At 38.3% G+C, this 18,655-nt stretch overlaps 1 protein-coding gene across 4 annotated transcripts in view; it reads left to right on the forward strand.

Annotated features, from left to right (window-relative positions):
* Nucleotides 1-17,026, forward strand: part of SLC16A1 (solute carrier family 16 member 1) — a 33,810-nt gene extending 16,784 nt beyond the window's left edge. Inside the window, exons 2-7 of one of the 4 annotated variants that reach the window (XM_059882554.1) lie at nt 891-989; nt 1,585-1,700; nt 2,227-2,487; nt 7,120-7,263; nt 8,284-9,150; nt 12,395-17,026. In XM_059882554.1, the coding sequence (XP_059738537.1) occupies nt 2,271-2,487; nt 7,120-7,263; nt 8,284-9,150; nt 12,395-12,672 (1,506 nt within the window). In that variant the 5' untranslated portion in view covers nt 891-989; nt 1,585-1,700; nt 2,227-2,270 and the 3' untranslated portion in view covers nt 12,673-17,026. The remainder of the gene's footprint in view (nt 1-890; nt 990-1,584; nt 1,701-2,226; nt 2,488-7,119; nt 7,264-8,283; nt 9,151-12,394) is intronic. The other 3 variants (XM_059882555.1, XM_024986151.2, NM_001037319.1) reach the window with 3 other exon arrangements.
* The last annotated feature ends 1,629 nt before the right edge of the window (nt 17,027-18,655 follow it).

The following is an 18,655-nucleotide window of genomic DNA, read 5'->3' on the forward strand; positions in this document are numbered from 1 at the left end:
TCCTGAGAGTTATGAGAAAAGGAGAGAAATCAGAAAATCTAGAAGGTGGTTCTTGTCACCACCATCATTGCTAAGAAAAGTTAGGATTATTTACTGTTTCCTATTCTTTCCCAGTCAATTGATGAAGAACTTTCTCATTATCTTATCACTTAAAAAAAAAAAAATCTTCCTATCACTATCAGGCAACTACTGGAGAGTCATAAACTAATAGCTAATAAGAAGGCTACTGTGCACACTGTAAGGATTAAAATATAAAACTTTAATCTCTTTTCGCCTCTGGACTTGCGCATTCCCTCTTCTCACTGGGGCTGTGAATACTGTACAAGGAAGCCTGCTCACATATTTTACTTTTTGAATGAACCCTTTTGTTCATAGCTCAAGTTTGGTCAGTTTGAAAGAAAATAGTTTGTTTAGATGATACTACACACCTTCTATTATGTACTGTCAGAATTTTTAAGTTAGGAAGGACAAGCATTTTTTGGGTGGTGGCAGAACTGTTGAATCCATGTCTGGGTTTTGAAGTGTTCTTTCTTTCAAAATTTGGATACTCTTATTTCTTGTACTTATTTCCTAATGAATCTTTTTAAAGCTTCAAGTTTTAAATCTTAATTTTTACACAATGGGATAAGATATTATTAACATGATGAGGCAAGTCTTAGTGACTAAAAATTGTAACTGCTGTAACTAACTGGGACAAATCGTAGCTGGCAGCTAAGCTCAAAGTTTAATCATGTCCAGCATGAATTAGCTGTTCGAGTCAGAGCTTGATGTGTTAAGTGACTCTACTGTCTGTGGGTTTCTCTGTGTGTAAACATTCTGAGGCAGATTAATCTTTTAGTGCTTCTTTGATTGAAAAAATTCAAGTGTTTTTTTTTTTTTTTCATAATTAGATGAAGAAAGTGAAGTGAAGTGAAAGTCGCTCAGTCATGTCCGACTCTTTGTGACCCCTTGGACTTAGTCCGTGGAATTCTCCAGGCCAGAATACTGAAGTGGGTAGCCTTTCCCTTCTCCAGGGGATGTCCCAACCCTCCCTACCGAAGTCTCCCACATTGCAGATGGATTCTTTACCAGCTGAGCCACAAGGGAAGCCCAATTAGATGAAAGGAAAACTCAAAATTGGCTTAACGAGTTGATTTCAATTTATTGGTCTTATATCCTGAGATCTATCTAGTTAAGTTCATTTTTAGTTCTAATACTTTTTTTATTTCTTAGCATTATGCACATAGACAATTTTTCATCTGTGAATGAAGACAGGTTTACTTCTTCCTTTCTAGTCTTTATGCCTGTAATTTCTTTCTCTTGCCTGCACAAGCTGGCTTAGAACCTTTAGTGCAATGTTGTAGGAGTGAGGAAACTATATCCTTGCCTTTACAGAAACCTTCCTTTGGGACTGTCTTCTTCCTTACCCTACAATGTCCAGTGTCTTAAATCAGATTGGAAGTGTTCAGATGGATTGGAAAGAACAGTATTTAGAAGATAACCAATATACTGCTCCTACAGTGTGAAGTTAGGGATTTGTGTTTTAGACTAAAGAAAGCTGCAGCCAAGAGTGAGCTTGTCATCTATGACCTATATTTATTGTAGTAATACAGTCTGACTGAAGATAATTTGAAGTGGACATACTCACATACTGTTGTAGGATGAGTTAAACATAGGGTGGAAGCTGGCTTAAAATAAAAGAGACCTTCATGAGAAAACAGGTAAGCCTACTATCAAACACCCACTCCCATCTTTTCCAAAACTATTCAAAATCTAACAGTCTAAACCTTGCTAAATATTAGTATTGGGTAGCTTCAAGAAAAAGGGATAATCTTTTATTTGAAACTACTATCTTTTGACTTTATAGTTCAACTTATATGTTTAGGAGTTTAACCAAAGAAATTAGATAGATAAAAGGAAACTTTTTGAAATTATTTTCCAGCTCATTAAATGCAATTCTTATGTGTTCAGAATGATCTTGTATTTTGCAAATTGCTATGTATCTAGTAAGTCAGGTGCCTACTTCCTGTTACTTTTAAGTCAGCATATTAAAAGAGAAAGAGTATTGAAGAATACACGAGAAAGGGGAAAAACTTACAAAGCCTGTATTAAAACCTAGAACCTTCATAGAGTATTGAAAAATAGTTCTGTTACTTGAGAGCTACGTGTAAAGTGTACTTTGTTGTTGGGAGTTCTAGATGGGAGTGCTTTATTGCTGACATTGCATTTAAATTTTGTATTGTATAGATACTTGGATTTGAACTGCATTTTGGAATTTATCAACATTTACAATGCCACCAGCAGTTGGAGGTCCAGTTGGATACACCCCCCCAGATGGAGGCTGGGGGTGGGCAGTGGTAATTGGAGCTTTCATTTCCATCGGCTTCTCTTATGCGTTCCCCAAATCTATTACTGTGTTCTTCAAAGAAATTGAAGGTATATTTAATGCCACCACCAGTGAAGTGTCATGGATATCTTCCATCATGTTGGCTGTCATGTATGGTGGAGGTGAGTATCCACTAAGGCCTGATTTTTTGATTTTCACTAAGCAACCAGATACTTTGTTTTAGGTAACTTTTTAAAAAATGTTTTATTCATGAGGTTTGAAATCATACTCCTTAAAGCTTTGTGTTTAAAATAATCACAGTTTTAATTTTAATTAACAATGACAACTCTTGCTTTGCTTGTTGCACTATAGTATTCCAAAAACAGAAATAAGAAATTGTTAGGTTTTGTTCCAGCTCAGTATCATTGGACTTAAAGCTTTAGAAAAATTTCATGTGCACAACTGATTTTGCTTATTGCTTCTGCTAGATTCTTGATATAAATGTAAATAAAAATTCTTTTTAATTGATGTTGGGAGGATTGAAGTAAATCAGGCTAACTTGACTATCACAGTTCAAAGTCTCACGTAAAATCTTTTCATGGTGTTAGAATTAAAGAACTGGATAAACCCCTCCTTGTTTTGTTCCTTGTGATGTAATTAGTTCTACAGCATTTCAGCTGCATCTCAGCTTAAGTTTTATCATTTTTTACCCTTCTGTTTTCTTCCACATGTTGTAAAGGAGTGAAGGAAATGTGGAGAGTAACTTGCTTACCTCAACATCATTTAAAATAACTGGGGTTATTTGTTTGCCTTGGAACATCAAATCACAATTTAACATATAAAAGTCAAAACCTCTCATAATAATAAGTAGTTGCTTAGTTAGCAGAAATTCTAAAGTTAAGTGTATTTATTTACTGGGATTGACAGCTCACATGTTGATTATGTAGCCAAGCTTTCGCTTTTTTTTTTTAATGATAATTTAGTACCTCAGAGGAACTTCCCTAATAGCTCAGTTGGTAAAGAATCCACCTGCAATGCAGGAGACCCCAGTCGATTCCTGGGTCGGAAAGATCCACTGGAGAAGGGCTAGGCTAGCCACTCCAATATTGTTGGGCTTCCCTTGTGGCTCAGCTGGTAAAAAAATCCACCTGCAATGCGGGAGACCTAGGTTTGATCCCTAGGTTGGGAAGATCCCAAGAAGAGAGAAGGGAAATGCTACCCACTCCAGTATTCGGACCTGGAGAATTCTATGGACTGTATTAGTCCACGGGGTCGCAGGACATGACTGAGCGACTTTCACTAGTACCTCAAATTATTTTCACATAAGGCCTTTAAAGAGATTCTGTATTTCATCTGTAAAACCTTAGCTTTAGGCTTCTAAATTGGTGGCAGATTCCACCAATATATATATGTATATTTTAACCCATATTATCAAGCTGTACACACATATTCCTCACTAGGCTAGGTCTAAGTTATAGAGGACACTGATCTTGATTTCTCCCTTGAAAAGTCTGTAATCCTGTTGAGACAATAATGTAAACAACTCATGAAACAGGAATAAGTATTTGAAGTCATAATTTAGTTCAGTGCTTAATCTCATTGCACAGAAAAAGGGTAAGCTGGCTGCCTTAAGGGGACATAAAGTGGGAATGGAGATCGAAGATTTATTTTTTTTTCTGCAGAATGTTTCTTTGTGCTTTTTAAATTCTGAATGCATGTTTGTTTTGTCTGTTATAAGATTAAGTACTTTTTTTTTTATTATTATATTACTTTTTTTTATGAGTCCAGAGAAATTAAAAGGGATTTTGGACATTTTCTAGCTTCTGAGAACCATTAATTTTGGAGGCTCTGAACTCCATCTGCTAGGATTTCTAATCAGATTTTGACTCTGATGGCTTGAAGAAATTGATATTATCTAGAGGTACTCCAGGTGTTCAGAGTATTTTTAAGCTGACTACAAACAACAGGTTCACATGTTGTAATTCTGAGAGCAAGAGCTTGAAAGCTGTTGGCATTTTGCATCAGAAGTAAGTGATGTCAGTAGTGCTGACTGCACATGACACTTTTCTTTTGGGAGAACAGTTTCTTGTTTTCACCCAGAGATAACTAGCACATTTCTTTGAATCTGTGTTATAATAGGCCTATAAACTGTACCCTTCTCTATTTTTAATGATAGCTAATTGGGGTCATCCTTCCTGAAATAACTCTGAAAGACGAATTGCATATCAAGAACCTCGTGGCATAATTTTTACCAAATGGTTATTTTGTTTTGTTTGGCTCCTAGGTGGTTGGCCCCTTTAAGAATTATTTTTAAAACTGCCTTAACCTTTAACTTGTGCATTTGGGCCACTCCCTCAACCCTAATCATTTTGCTTTAGGAGTGGTTTAGGGTTCATGCCTGCCTGCCTTCCTCCTTCCTTCCTTTTCTCTTCTTAATTTCTTTTTGTGTGCTTTGGTTCACAGATACATACTGGTTCTTGTTAAATTATATTTTTAAAGGATAGGATCTTAGTTACCTACAGTTACCTACTCTTGGGTTGCTGGATTTTTTTCCCTCTTTTTTAACATGAAAGTATGAATTTACATATTTTTAGTTCCACAGTAATGTCATCTTAACATTCCTAACTTAAAATACTTCAAACTTTACAGCATTTTACTTTTATTTCACAGTGTCAACAATGTGGCAGTCTTTGTGGGCTTTGTAACTCTGATTATACAAAAATCTGTTTAATGACTAATGATATTTTTTCAGTATTTAATTCTTTCATCATATATAAACTGTAAATTCAAATTATTTCCAAACCAGCCGTGGCCTAATATTTTCATGAAGTGACTTAGAAGTTTGATGAAAACTTCTTTAGACACATCCCTGGTTGAGGCTGAATTCTCTCTTGCAGTCATCTCTTGACCCAGCCTTTTAAAGAGAATTGGTCCTCTGAAATACTAGGATATCAAAAGCTTTAATTACTTCTTGCGTGTTTATTGTATGTATGTATACATATACAGGGCTTCCTAGGTGGCACACTGGTAAAGAATCCGCCTGCCAATGCAGGAGATGCAAGAGACTGGGTTTGATTCCTGGGTTGGAAAGATCCCCTGGAGAAGGAAATGACAACCCACTCCAGTATTCTTGCCTGGGAGATCCCACAGAGGAGTCTGGCAGGCTACAGTCCATGGGGTCCCACAGAGTCAGACACAACTGAACGTACATACATACACATATGGTATAGGGAAAAGAAAGTGAAGTCGCTCAATCGTGTCCGACTTTGCGACCCCGTGGACTGTAGCCTACCAGGCTCCTCCATCCATGGGATTCTCCAGGCAAGAATACTGGAGTGGGTTGCCATTTCCTTCTCCAGGGGATCTTCCTGACCCAGGGATTGTACTCGGGTCTCCCGCATTGCAGGCAGACGCTTTACTGTCTGAGCCACCAAGGAAGCCCCATACATATGGTATATACATACGATATTCAGAATATGTGTATTCTGTTTTTAAAAATAGACTTACTATCTTCTCAGGAGCTAAGATAGAATAAACAGAATAATGTAAGAATTTACTGTGCTAATGGAAGAAAAATTTGAATTTGTATGTCTTCTGCTTTGTAACTCTGAAACCATAGTTCCAGAAACACATATGTAATGGAGAGAAAACGGGATAGTTTTGAAACTTGGTTCTTGCTAGCTTTGTGATGTTGCAAGTTCAAATATCAGTTCTTCTCCTTGTGTCCCCTTCCCTGATGACCCTTGCAGTGACCCTTTCTTTTTGTAGTCATCTGCCTTAACCAGGTGTCATGTAAACAAAGTTGTCATGTCCAGAGCCACCAAGTAGGGATGTAAGTATTCTTGTAATAAATGAAATTCAGTGAATGTGGAATGTCATTCAAGTTTGTAATCAACAAATATTGTTAGTCTACTTAAAAGTTGTGTAACAGCTTTTGAAACATTGTTTGCTTTGGATAAGACACATAATTAAGACTTAAAAGGGGAGTTACAATTTCAAGTAGAGAGAGGCCATTTGATTTTTTTGTATTTGAAAAATACATGAAATGCACAAAATCGTTTCGTGATTCTTATAACACTACACATTTATTTGGTTTCTTCTCTCACGTTAAGGAAAAACTGATTTTTTGGTATGCGTATCTTTAGCTGAGAAAATTGAATCTTGTTTGCATTGTTAGACCTGATGATGTTTTGACCATTATCTGACTAAATCTTCTCCTACGAACATTTTTTCATAGTTTTGATACCACAAAATATAAGCATAGAACCAGGTTGAAAGGCATTCAATTCAGTACCTGAGATATATAGGTGTAATTAGGAACAGTTTTGTTTTAAATTTAGATGTCCTAATCACAAAACTACTGAACTTGGAAAAAATAATTATTTTTCCCTTTGCTTTTTCTTGTTTTTAAAAAATATAACACAAACCACATTATCTCATCAGACTGCCTGTCCAAAAATATAGAGCAAACTTACTAAATATGTGTTGATCATATCCTTGATAAATCAAGAAGCCTATGAACATGTTATCAAGGTGTTTTCAGCCTATTCTGCCTTATAAGAGAAAGATTAAGGATAGGCTAGAGTCTTATATTTTAGTAAAATTCCATCCAGTGTTTCAAGTCAGAGAAGGTACAGAGTTAATGATTCTTTTACCATCTTTATTTTCCAGCACACATACCTATAAGACTATGAAATAATGATAGGTAGCAATATTCTTATCATTGCCTTTGTGTGTCTGCTAATTTTGGAGGACTTGTCACTTAATGCAGTGATCAGTGCCTGTGTACTACTGAACGTTTGGTTATCTTTTAGGTCCTATCAGCAGTGTCCTAGTGAATAAATATGGCAGTCGTCCAGTCATGATTGTTGGTGGCATCTTGTCAGGCAGTGGCTTGATTGCTGCTTCCTTCTGTAACACTGTGCAGGAACTTTACTTTTCTGTTGGAGTCATTGGAGGTGAGTTGATTCATTTTCAATATATTAATATTGCTGGTTATTTGGTATTCACCTACATTGGTCTTTCAGGTATTTTGAATGAAAGTCCCTCATAGAAATTAGCTGATTATCATTTTGACAAGCAATTTAAGAGCAATAGAAAGAATTTTTAAAGAAATTGCTGTCATACCATAGGTATACATTGTTGAATAAATGAATGAATTGAAAGAAATCATTTATTTCTTGTCCTAAGAATAGTCAATGGTTGTAGATAAAATGTGTTCTGCAGTTTGTTGCAAGAGTGGTCACTGGTTACTATTTTATTACCTATTCCTCTTACCAGGGAATAGACATCTATTGGAGCACCAGAGAGTATTAAACATAAAGCACGAATTATTTGGTACAACATCCAGGTTGTTCTCTGAGTCTTGTTTTTTCCTTGTTATATTTGCTAGTTTGTATTGTTTAGATTCCACGTATAACTGGTAACATACAGTATTTGCCTTAGTCTGTCTGACTTATTTCACAGCATAATACCCTCCAAGTCCATCCATGTTGTTGCAAATAGCAAATTTTTTCTGTTCTTTTTCATGGCTGAGTAGTATTCAGTTGCATGTATTTATCAATTGGGCTTCCCCAGTGGTTCAGCGGTCAAGAATCTGCTTGCAGTGCAGGAGATGAAGGAGATGCGTGTTTGATCCCTGGGTGGGGAAGATCCCCAGAGGAAGAATAATGCTGTGATGAACAGTGGGTCTCTTGAGGTTTCATATATATTTTAGAATTTTTTTGTTCTATTTCTGTGGAAAATGTCCTTGGGATTTTGATAGAGATTGCACTGAAGATGTAGGTTTCTTTAGGTAATAAGGAGATTTTGACAATGTTGATTCTTCCAGTCCATGAGCACAGAATATCTTTCCATTTTATTTTTATCTTTTTGAATATATATACCTCTTATTTTAATTTCTTTGTCTGGTTAAGTAATGCAAAATATGTCTCTGACATTTATTGTAATATATGATTCTTTTTTTTTCTTCTCCCCAGGTCTTGGGCTTGCCTTCAACTTAAATCCGGCTTTGACCATGATTGGCAAGTATTTCTATAAGAGACGACCGCTGGCAAATGGACTAGCCATGGCAGGCAGCCCTGTGTTCCTCTCTACCCTGGCCCCCCTCAACCAGGCTTTCTTTATGATCTACGGCTGGAGAGGAAGCTTCCTAATTCTCGGGGGCTTACTATTAAACTGCTGTGTGGCTGGAGCTCTGATGAGACCAATAGGGCCCAAACCAACCACTGCAGAGAAAGAGAAGTCTAAAGGATCCCTTCAGGAAGCTGGAAAATATGAGACGAAAAAGGGGGCAAGTGATGCAAATACAGATCTCATTGGAGGAAACCCCAAAGAAGAGAAAAAATCAATCTTCCAAACACTTAATACATTCCTGGACTTAAGTCTGTTCAAGCACAGAGGCTTTTTGCTTTACCTGTCTGGAAATGTGCTCATGTTTTTTGGACTATTTACACCATTGGTCTTTCTTAGCAATTATGGCAAGAGTAAGCATTACTCTAGTGAGAAGGCTGCCTTCCTTCTTTCCATTCTGGCTTTTGTTGACATGGTAGCCAGACCTTCTATGGGACTTGTAGCCAACACAAAGTGGGTAAGACCTCGAGTTCAGTATTTTTTTGCCGCGTCTATTATTGCAAATGGACTGTGTCATCTGGCAGCACCTTTATCCTCTACCTATATAGAGCTCTGTATCTACGCGGGATTCTTTGGATTTGCTTTTGGGTGGCTCAGCTCAGTACTGTTTGAAACGCTGATGGACCTTGTGGGACCCCAGAGATTCTCCAGTGCTGTGGGATTGGTGACCATTGTGGAGTGCTGTCCTGTCCTCCTGGGACCACCAGTTTTAGGTACAGTATGTCTCCCAATTTCTATGGTTCTATTAACATAAAACAGGCAGAGAAGATTGGGAAGGTGATGGAAACAAAAGTCAGTGGGCTGCTTGATAGTCCTTCTCATTTCTGTACCCTCAGTGCTGACATAGTGTTTATCATATCATAATTGCTCAAATACTTGAATTAAGGTGAATCATCAAATTAAAAGAATAAAAACTACTTCAAACACATATTTATTAAAATATTTAAAAATAACAGTAGGTACCATGGGTACAGTAGGTGAGGGCTATAGTATACCAGGGACTGTCCTACTGATCATTTTCTATATTCTGTCATATATTACAAGTCTATGATGTTGAACTATTACTGTCCTCATTTTATAAACCAAGAAATAGAGGCTTCTGAAAGTGAAATTACTTGCTTGCCCAGGATCACACAGCTCGTGAGTGACTATAAAACCTGATGTATTATTCTCTCAAGAATGCTAACCAGTTTACATTTAAAAATTATCATTAATACAAAATACAACAATAATTTCGACTTCTGGATGCGACTCAGCTTTTCAGATTATACAGTATAAAGTTGGGAAGGATACATAACAAAAGACCCATTACTGACCCATCAGAACTTTTCTACCCTCTCTCCTCCCTGTACCTAAGTGAAGTCGCTCAGTCGTGTCTGACTCTTAGCAACCCCATGGACTGTAGTCCACCAGGCTTCTCCGTCCATGGGATTTTCCAGGCAAGAGTACTGGAGTGGGTTGCCATTTCCTTCTCCAGGGGATCTTCCCAATCCAGGGACTGAACCCGGGTCTCCCACATTGTAGGCAGACACTTTACCATCTGAGCCACTAGGGAAGCCCTCCCTATACCTAAGGAGACTATAAATCCTGTCCATTTTTCCTTCCTAAATCTCTATCTGATCTGCCCATTTTTCCTCCATCAGAACTACTGCTCTCATCCATATCTTCTATCAGTAGCCTTCTAACTTTACCCATATCCACTCTAGCTGTTCTCCAGTCTCTTAGGACACTCCAGTTACTTCCCGCGTTCTTAGGGTGAAGATGAAATTCCCTACTGTGGCTCCTGGTTCCTGCATGGCCTGGCCCACCTTCTCCAGCCTCATTTCCTACCACCCAGTTTGCTCTCTGTGCGTCCCCTCTCACCTGGTGCTTCCTCCTACCACCTGCCTTTGCACCGGCTGTTCTCTGCCCGGATCCTTTTCCCATCTCCTTTCTCCTAGATTAACTCTTATCCTGTAAGTTTTGGTTAAGTTTACACTTTAAGAAAAGCCTTCCTGGGACTTCCCTGGTGGTCTGGTGACTAAGTCTCCTTGCTCCCAGTGCAGGGGGCCTGGGTTTAATCCCTGGTTGGGGAACTAGATCCCACATGCTACAACTAAGAGTTTGCATGCTGCAACTTAAGATCCTGTGTGCCACAATGAAGACCTGGTGCAGTCATAAAAATTTTTTTTTAAGATAAAAACCTTCCTGGTACTGAGTTTCACACTGGGGTAAACTATTTTGTTAGCATGTCTTAAGGCTTTAACAGAAAACGGCAAGCAATAAAATAATAACCTGTTATCCCACCACACAGAGACCATTGCTGGTAGCTAATTTGCTATTTGGGGGAACAGATAAAAGCACATATTCTTTCAAAGAAAATGTGTGCAGTGCCGTAAATGACCTTTTGGAACCTCTTTGCACTGATTACATTTCAATCAATTTCCTTAAAGAGAAAAAAAATTTTTTTTTTTAATTTTTTTTTTTTTGAGAAAAAATATTTTTAATGCCTGCTTATTATAGAACTGTACCCTGCAAGGCTCCTCTATCCATGGGATTTCCCAGGCAAGAATACTGGGATGGGTTGCCATTTTCTCCTCCAAGGGATGTTCCCAATCCAGGGATCAAACCCATGTCTCCTGCATTTGGAAGGTGGATTCTTCACCAGCGAAAGCCCAGGAAGCCCTCTCCTTAATAGAGTTTTAACCAACCCCCAGCATTTTTTTTTAGTAAACCTTTTTTTCCATTTAATAAATATTTACCAAGAAAAGAAAAGCCTTCCTGACCCTTCTTACTGGCCCAAACCTCCTATTTTCTGCCTTCAAACATTTCTGTAGCACTTGTCACAGTCTGTGTGGTTATTGGATTAACATTTCTCTTCTCTGCTGAACTGTTACCGCCTTTGCTCACTCTTAACTCAGGGCTTAACAGACCCAGGGCTGTATTAATATATAGAAACTAAGTATTGCTGAGTGAGTGATGCCCTGCATTGGAAAACCATATGGAATCATATTTGAATTGGTTATTATATCTTTTATATGTGTAGAGTTTTCCAAAGTTTCTTTAAATAAGTTTCTTTAATATCAGACCTCATAAAAACGTGAATAGAAAAGACTGTGGTGTGTTATTTGCAAATTTACTTGACTACAGAAACATGAGGGAGGTAGCCTGAAGCACAGAGGTTATGGGTGCACGCCTCAGAGTCAGACTCACTGGGTTTAAAGCCAACCTGTATAACTTAAAACTTTGTGACCTTCCTTAAAGTTTCTATACTTCAGCTTTTATGTTATACAATGGGAATGATGATAGAATCTTCCTGTTGTGAGGTTAGAATGGTGGAAAGTATTGCTGTTAGTTAATGTTTTAGCAGAGGATGAGTGTCCCCAGGAATGCTCTTTGGGAAATGCTGATGTCAGAAAAAGTGCATTGGCCTGGGAGACTGGAATTACCTCTGTGACGTTGGGCAAGACTCTTAAACCTCTTTTGAGCAAATTTTTCCATTGTATATTGAGAAAACTGATTTTATGTGATCTCAAGTGTTAGTCCCTCAGCTGTATCCAACTCTTTGGACTGTAGCCTGCTAAGCTTCTCTGTCCATGGGATTCTCCAGGCAAGAATACTGGAGTGGGTTGCTATTCCCTTCTCTAGGGGATCTTCTTGACCCAGGGATCAAATACAGGTTTCCTGCTTTGCACACAGATTCTTTACTGTCTGATCCACTAGAGAGCCCCAGGTAACCTCAAGGACTTTGCAATTCAAAATTACCACGATTTAATAATTTTCAAGTTGCTAAAGATAACAGAATGTGTGGGGACACCCCAAATCAGTGTGACATAATAGACGAAAGATCAAATAATTTTGAGCAGTTTCTTTTTACACTAATTTGGCATTTATGAGCTCTTTGAATGGATCCTTAAACTTTATTTGGGAAAGGGTATAATTGTTTACCCTCATAACTTTTTTTTTTACATTCCTCAGGTCGTCTCAATGACATATATGGAGACTACAAATACACATACTGGGCATGTGGCATAATCCTTATTGTCGCAGGCATCTATCTTTTCATTGGCATGGGCATCAATTACCGACTTCTTGAAAAAGAACAGAAAGCTGAGAAGCAGCAGAAAAAGGAAAGTAAAGATGAGGAGACCAATGTAGATGTTGCTGAGAAGCCAAAAGAAGTCATCGATGCAGCAGAATCTCCAGAACATAAAGCCACAGAAGAAGACCCCAAAGAGGCGGAGAGTCCAGTTTGAACCTGTGGGACTGAAGGGTAAATGGTGCAGCTCATGACCCAAAATATTCTATTGGCCTGTGATCTACCAGTGGTGCTCAGTGCAAATACTGGACATTTCTGTGGGAATCATACCAGGGGTTTATTGATGGAATTTTTGTTTCACTCCTTACCAGTAGCCTGGATTAAAAATGCCTAGCCTTGGGAAGGGAGTGGTTGAAAATGAATGAGAAAAGGAAGTCAGTTTGTGTGTTTGTTTGTTTGTTTAAATCTTTGCTTTTAACAGTGTCATGAAGATTATAATACGTGCCTTAAGTTTTAGTCTTTAGGGAGCCTTAACTATTAAAACTATTCTGCTTAACTCATCCATTTTCAGTGTTCCGTTACAAATAAAAATAACTGCTTTGAGGCAAATCTAAAATTTTAAATTAATTTTGTTTCATATTATCACTAGAAGATTTGAAAGTTGGTGGTTTTATAAAACCCTGACTAAAATATTTTCCTAGCATCAGTAGTTGCTTGGCATATGTGCCTGCTAGATATGTATTTAGGAAATTTAAGGCATGAAACTTTGAAAACATCTTGGCTTTTCTGGATGCATTGTACTTACTCATCATCAACCCTCCAGTGTCTTTTCTTGGGTTGCTTATTAGAAGTCAAGTGCTTGAGAGTTGATTTCATTAAATTACTATTTTTCTTCCCCTTTCCAAAGATACATTTTGCGTAGTCATAGATAATTGCCCTTTTTGAGATTACATTCTATTTTTTTCAATGTAAAAATTAGTATTAAAATACACAACTATGTATTCGTGCCTCCTCACTAAATTAAATGTAGAAAGCTATTTCATACAGCAGCTGAATTCAGCTTAAACTTTTCCAAAACTTCAGTTAAACTGTGAGACTTGGAATCTTTTTTTGTTGCTGTTTTCCTGGAATTTTACGCCTTTGATTCCCAGTGGTTTCATTTATATCCATATCTAGCTTAGCACTGAGTGTGAGATACTCAGTCTGTGTAGTGTTTGCTAATTAAAGAGAACCATAGAAATTTGGCCCACAGAAACCAATAGGGATAAGATTGGGAGAGAAGTTGCTATTTTGGCTTATCAATAAATAACTCCTTTTCTTTTTCTGATAAGGCCTTAAAGGAAATTATGTTTTGCTTAGAATTATTGGGCATATTCTTATTCTTCACACAACCCTAAAGATTTTGTGACCCTTTTTCACTTTATCTGAAATGTAAAGAAATGGGTTTAGTATACAGATAGGGAGGGGGACAGACCAGAATGAAAACTGTAAATTTTTTTTAACCTAGTATCTTTTAAATTACAGCAGGAAGATAATGTTAGACATTCAATGAATTATATTCAATGCATTTTAAAATATTGCTGTTGACAGTGTGAAAGTATAGACATAAAACCTTATTTAACAGGCTGGCTTTTTAAAATAAAAATTTTCTTTCTTTTTTTTTTTAAGAAATGTTTCTTCTTCCAAATGTTTATTTTCTTGAGGAAAATATTGTCTGTCTTCATTTTCTTTATCAAGATTCAATCTGGCCCTTGCTAATGTTAAAAATTCAGCACATGTGCATTGGAATTTGTGTATATGGCTTATTTTGATTTTTCTCCTTAACCTCTTCTTCCAGGCAAGCAGGAGAGAAATTTTTTAAAACTACTTCTCTGAAAGCGTTTTGAAAGCAGAGCAGTTAATTTTAAGGACACAATGAAAACTCCCTTTCTGTGCTCAGGTATCATGGCAGATGGAGGAGGAATTTTAGGGGAGAAGCCTGCTGTGATTGTTGACAGGCTTGGCTCCAGTTTGGACTCCGCCATTTTCCACCGACCTAACCTCTGTATGCCTCTTTCCCTTTCTAAAAAGTGAGGATCACCCTAAGTAAAAAATGTGGGGTGGGGGAGTAAACCAGGAGTATAAGATTATTTTCCCCCATCCCAGTTGTTAAGCTGCATCTATACATAAGACCCTGCTTAGTATTTTTCCACTACCTGAAACTTGTTAGTGAAGTGATGAAATTTTGGTGCAGAATGATCACCATTTATTAGGAGGAAGGGTTCTCAAGTTGCTGTATTCAGAAGCAAAAGGTTAAAAACTGGCTCAAAGCTGGACTAAACAAAACCTTTTACCACCCAATCCAACTCTGACTTTTTCCCCGCTGAAGACACAGGCTTAAGGGATTTATTCAGGATCAGTTTTGGTAACAGAGCCAACACTAAAGCCCAATATAGGCCTGCTCTGCCATCTAGTCCTTGCTAACAATCAGCTAATCCTCTCGTGCTGCAGTGCTGTTTTCAACACCGGACGCATCTGAGCTTTCTGACTGGGCAGTCTTGTCCCTTGCTCCATGTAAGGACTGACTAGACTTCTTAAGTTTTATTTCACTTGACAGAGTTTCAGTGGCTGCTTTGGGAAAATAGAGTGCCTGCCTATCCTTGCTTCCCTCTGTCCCACATTCTGTTAAGTCACAAAACATATAGCTGTCTAGATTGTTGTGCCCAAAGAGGCGTGGGACTGGTCAAGAGTATGCTCTGAAATAGTCTCAATTCAAAGCTGAAAAATTGTTTAAGAAACTGGTAGACTGGACAGTTGCAGATGATCATGGCAACAAGACCATATTATCACATTATATAGTCATTTTTTGAGAACGGAAATCATCTTAACCTATTCAAAATAATTTCTACAAAAGTATTCAGAAAAGGATGATGCTAAAACAAACTATAGAAAATTCAGGGAGGTATTTTTATCCCTGATTTAATCATACTAATGAATAATCTTATTCTTGTTTTATTATATTGAATTTCAGATTGATAAATTCAGAATTGGTTTATATGAAAAACCTCAATGTCCAAGTTTTACATCTTCCCTAGGAAATGGTTCATAGTATAATACATTTAATTATCAGGCGTGCATCACCCGCCCTCTTGTCGTTGGAAAGATGAGGAAAGGTGAACAGTGTATGTCCACCTTTGCAACACAGCTTGTTTTAATAATCAGATCAGGTACTTGAAGAAAGAGATTAATGACAGACTTCGGCTGCTATGAAAACTTGTAAGGAAGTGATGGCCCAAGCTTGCCTGGCTTGCCCAAATGTGAGCAATTAAGCCAAGTTGCTTCAGATTAGAAGCATCTAAGGCGGTTTCACGGAGAAGGCAATGGCACCCCATTCCAGTACTCTTGCCTGGAAGATCCCATGGACAGAGGGGCCTGGTAGGCTGCAGTCCATGGGGTCGCTAGGAGTCGGACACGACTGAGCTTTTGACTTCACTTTCACGCATTGGAGAAGGAAATGGCAACCCACTCCAGTGTTCTTGCCTGGAGAATCCCAGGGACGGGGGAGCCTGGTGGGCTGCCGTTGATGGGGTTGCACAGAGTCGGACACGACTGAAGTGACTTAGCAGCAGCAGCAGCAAGGCGGTTTCAAATACATCATTCCTGAAATGTGTTTTAGCTTTAGGATTTCAGATTCAGTCATCCTTTCCCCACTTAGTCTGGGCCGTTGTGACAGTCATTCAGTAGAATATCTCTTCTTGGCTATACAGCACTGATTTACTTTTTGCTGGCTTTTTACCATGACTTGCTAGAAGACACTGGAATAGCTAGTAAAGAAATCACAGCCTATTGGTTGTTTAACAGTATAGACTGCCAGGGTTCAAACAAAGGCTTTGTGACCTCAAACCTAAGCATCAGGTGTTTTCTTCTGTAAAGGTGTTAATAATTAATGCCATTTGTTGCCCCAGGGCTGTCATGAAGTTTAGTTGATACGTGACAGCTTGTACTAGGCAAGGGCTTAATAAGTGTAAGCACCTATTTAAAAAAAAAAAAAAAAAAAAAATATATATATATATATATATCAAAGATATGTAGTACTTGGGGAAAAATTGAGCTCTTCTAATTCCCAAGGTGGGTGGAGCCTCACAGAGGGTAGTTTGGGAGTGACTCTTAAAGGTAAGACTCTTAGCTAAATGATCAAACTCCTTTCAGACCTATCCTCCTTTTACTCTTAGAAATGTAATGGTTCCTGTTTGGTAATGAATGAAAACTAACACCGCCTGAGAGGGGTGCTCTTTAAGTAGGTAGGTTTGAATCCCAAAGCCCTTGGTCTTTGTACACTGCCCCTACAAGGAAGAGGCACCTGATTAGTAACTGATAATCCTTTTCCTTCAATATTTGTGTTGATTCTAAAAAGAGCAGAAATATAATAAGCAGCCACTCATGATTGAAGTCCTCTCTACCTAGTTCTTAAATGTAAATGTTCTTAATGTAAACTGAAAGACTGATGAGCTTTGAATTTTTCCCTACTACATTGATAACATTTAAATCATAAATTGTCATCAGTTGGTGGCTGAATAAATTGGTACAACATATTGGCAAAGTTTTGCTGCTTTTATTGACTACGCAAAAGCCTTTGACTGTGTGGATCACAACAAACTGGAAAATTCTTAAAGAGATGAGAATAGCAGACCACCTGACCTGCCTCCTGAGAAATCTGTATGCAGGTCAAGAAGCAACAGTTAGAACAGGATATGGAAAAATTGACTGGTTTCAAATTGAGAAAGGAGTACGTCAAGGCTGTATATTGTCACCCTGCTTATTTAACTTATATGCAGGGTATGTCATGCGAAATGCCGAGCTGGAAGAAGCACAAGCTGGAACCAAGATTGCCGGAAGAAATATCAATAACCTCAGATATGCAGATGACACCACCGTTATGGCAGAAAGCAAAGAAGAACTAAAGAGCCTCTTGATGAAAGTGAAAGAGGAGAGTGAAAAAGCTGGCTTAAAACTCAACATTCAGAAAACTAAGATCATGGCATCCGGTCCCATCACTTCATGGCAAATAGCTGGGGAAACAATGGAAACAGTGACAGACTTTATTTCCTTGAGCTCTAAAATCACTGCAGGTAGTGACTGCAGCCATGAAATTAAAAGACGATTGCTCTTTGGAAGGAAAACCATGACAAACCTAGACAGCATGTTAAAGAAAGCTGAGCGCTGAAGAAATGATGCTTTTGAACTGTGGTGTGGGAGAAGAGTCTTGATAGTTCCCTGGACTGCAAGACCAAACCAGTCCCTCCTAAAGGAAATCAGTCCTGATTTCCTGGAAAGACTGATGCTGAAGCTGAAACTCCAGTACTTTGGCCACCTGATGCGAAGAACTGACTTATTGGAAAAGACCCTGATGCTGGGAAAGATTGAAGGTGGGAAGAGAAGGGGACGACAGAGGATGAGATGGTTGGATGGCATCACCAACTCGATGGACATGAGTTTGAGCAAACTCCAGGAGTTGGTGATGGACAAGGAAACCCGGTGTGCTGCGGTCCATAGGGCTGCAGAGTCGGACACGACTGAGCGACTTAACTGAACTACTAGTTCCCAAGCATTGTTCTAAGTTTTGAGAATCCAGCCATGAACATAATAATGTCTTCACATGCATGCATCCTACCTACTTTGTAGTAAGGGAAAGCAGACAGTGAAGAGTAAGTTATAAGGAAAACAGGAATATGGATATAAGATAAAACTTTTATTAATTCATTCACCTAGTATTTTTGGAGTGCTATCTATGTGCTTATCTGGTTTCTAGATAGAAGGCATAATAATGCTCAGGGTTCCTGGCACCCACAGCTTCTATTCCAGAGGGAAGACTGCACAGTAAGTGCTGTGACAGGACATCCCATGGAGAAGTCTCTAACCCAACCTCAGGAGGGCCTAAAGCAGACAGAAAAGTATATACTCTTGGGCAAGTTAATTATTGTGAGGATTGTGAATGTACATTGCATACAGTTGACTGAACAGTAGTACTAGTTGAGCTCATAGTAGTTTTAAAAATTAAATAGGGTCAGTTGTCATCAAGCAGAACAATCACTGGAGTACATAAAGGCCTTTCCAGTATATCATCTGATTCATGCAATATCCTGGGGTGTGTGTTGTGTGTGTGCTCAGTCACTGAGTCATGTCCCATTCTTTGTGACCCCATGAACTGTAGCTTACCAAGC

Source organism: Bos taurus, chromosome 3 (genome assembly GCF_002263795.3).
Source record: "Bos taurus isolate L1 Dominette 01449 registration number 42190680 breed Hereford chromosome 3, ARS-UCD2.0, whole genome shotgun sequence".
Taxonomy (NCBI): domain Eukaryota; kingdom Metazoa; phylum Chordata; class Mammalia; order Artiodactyla; family Bovidae; genus Bos; species Bos taurus.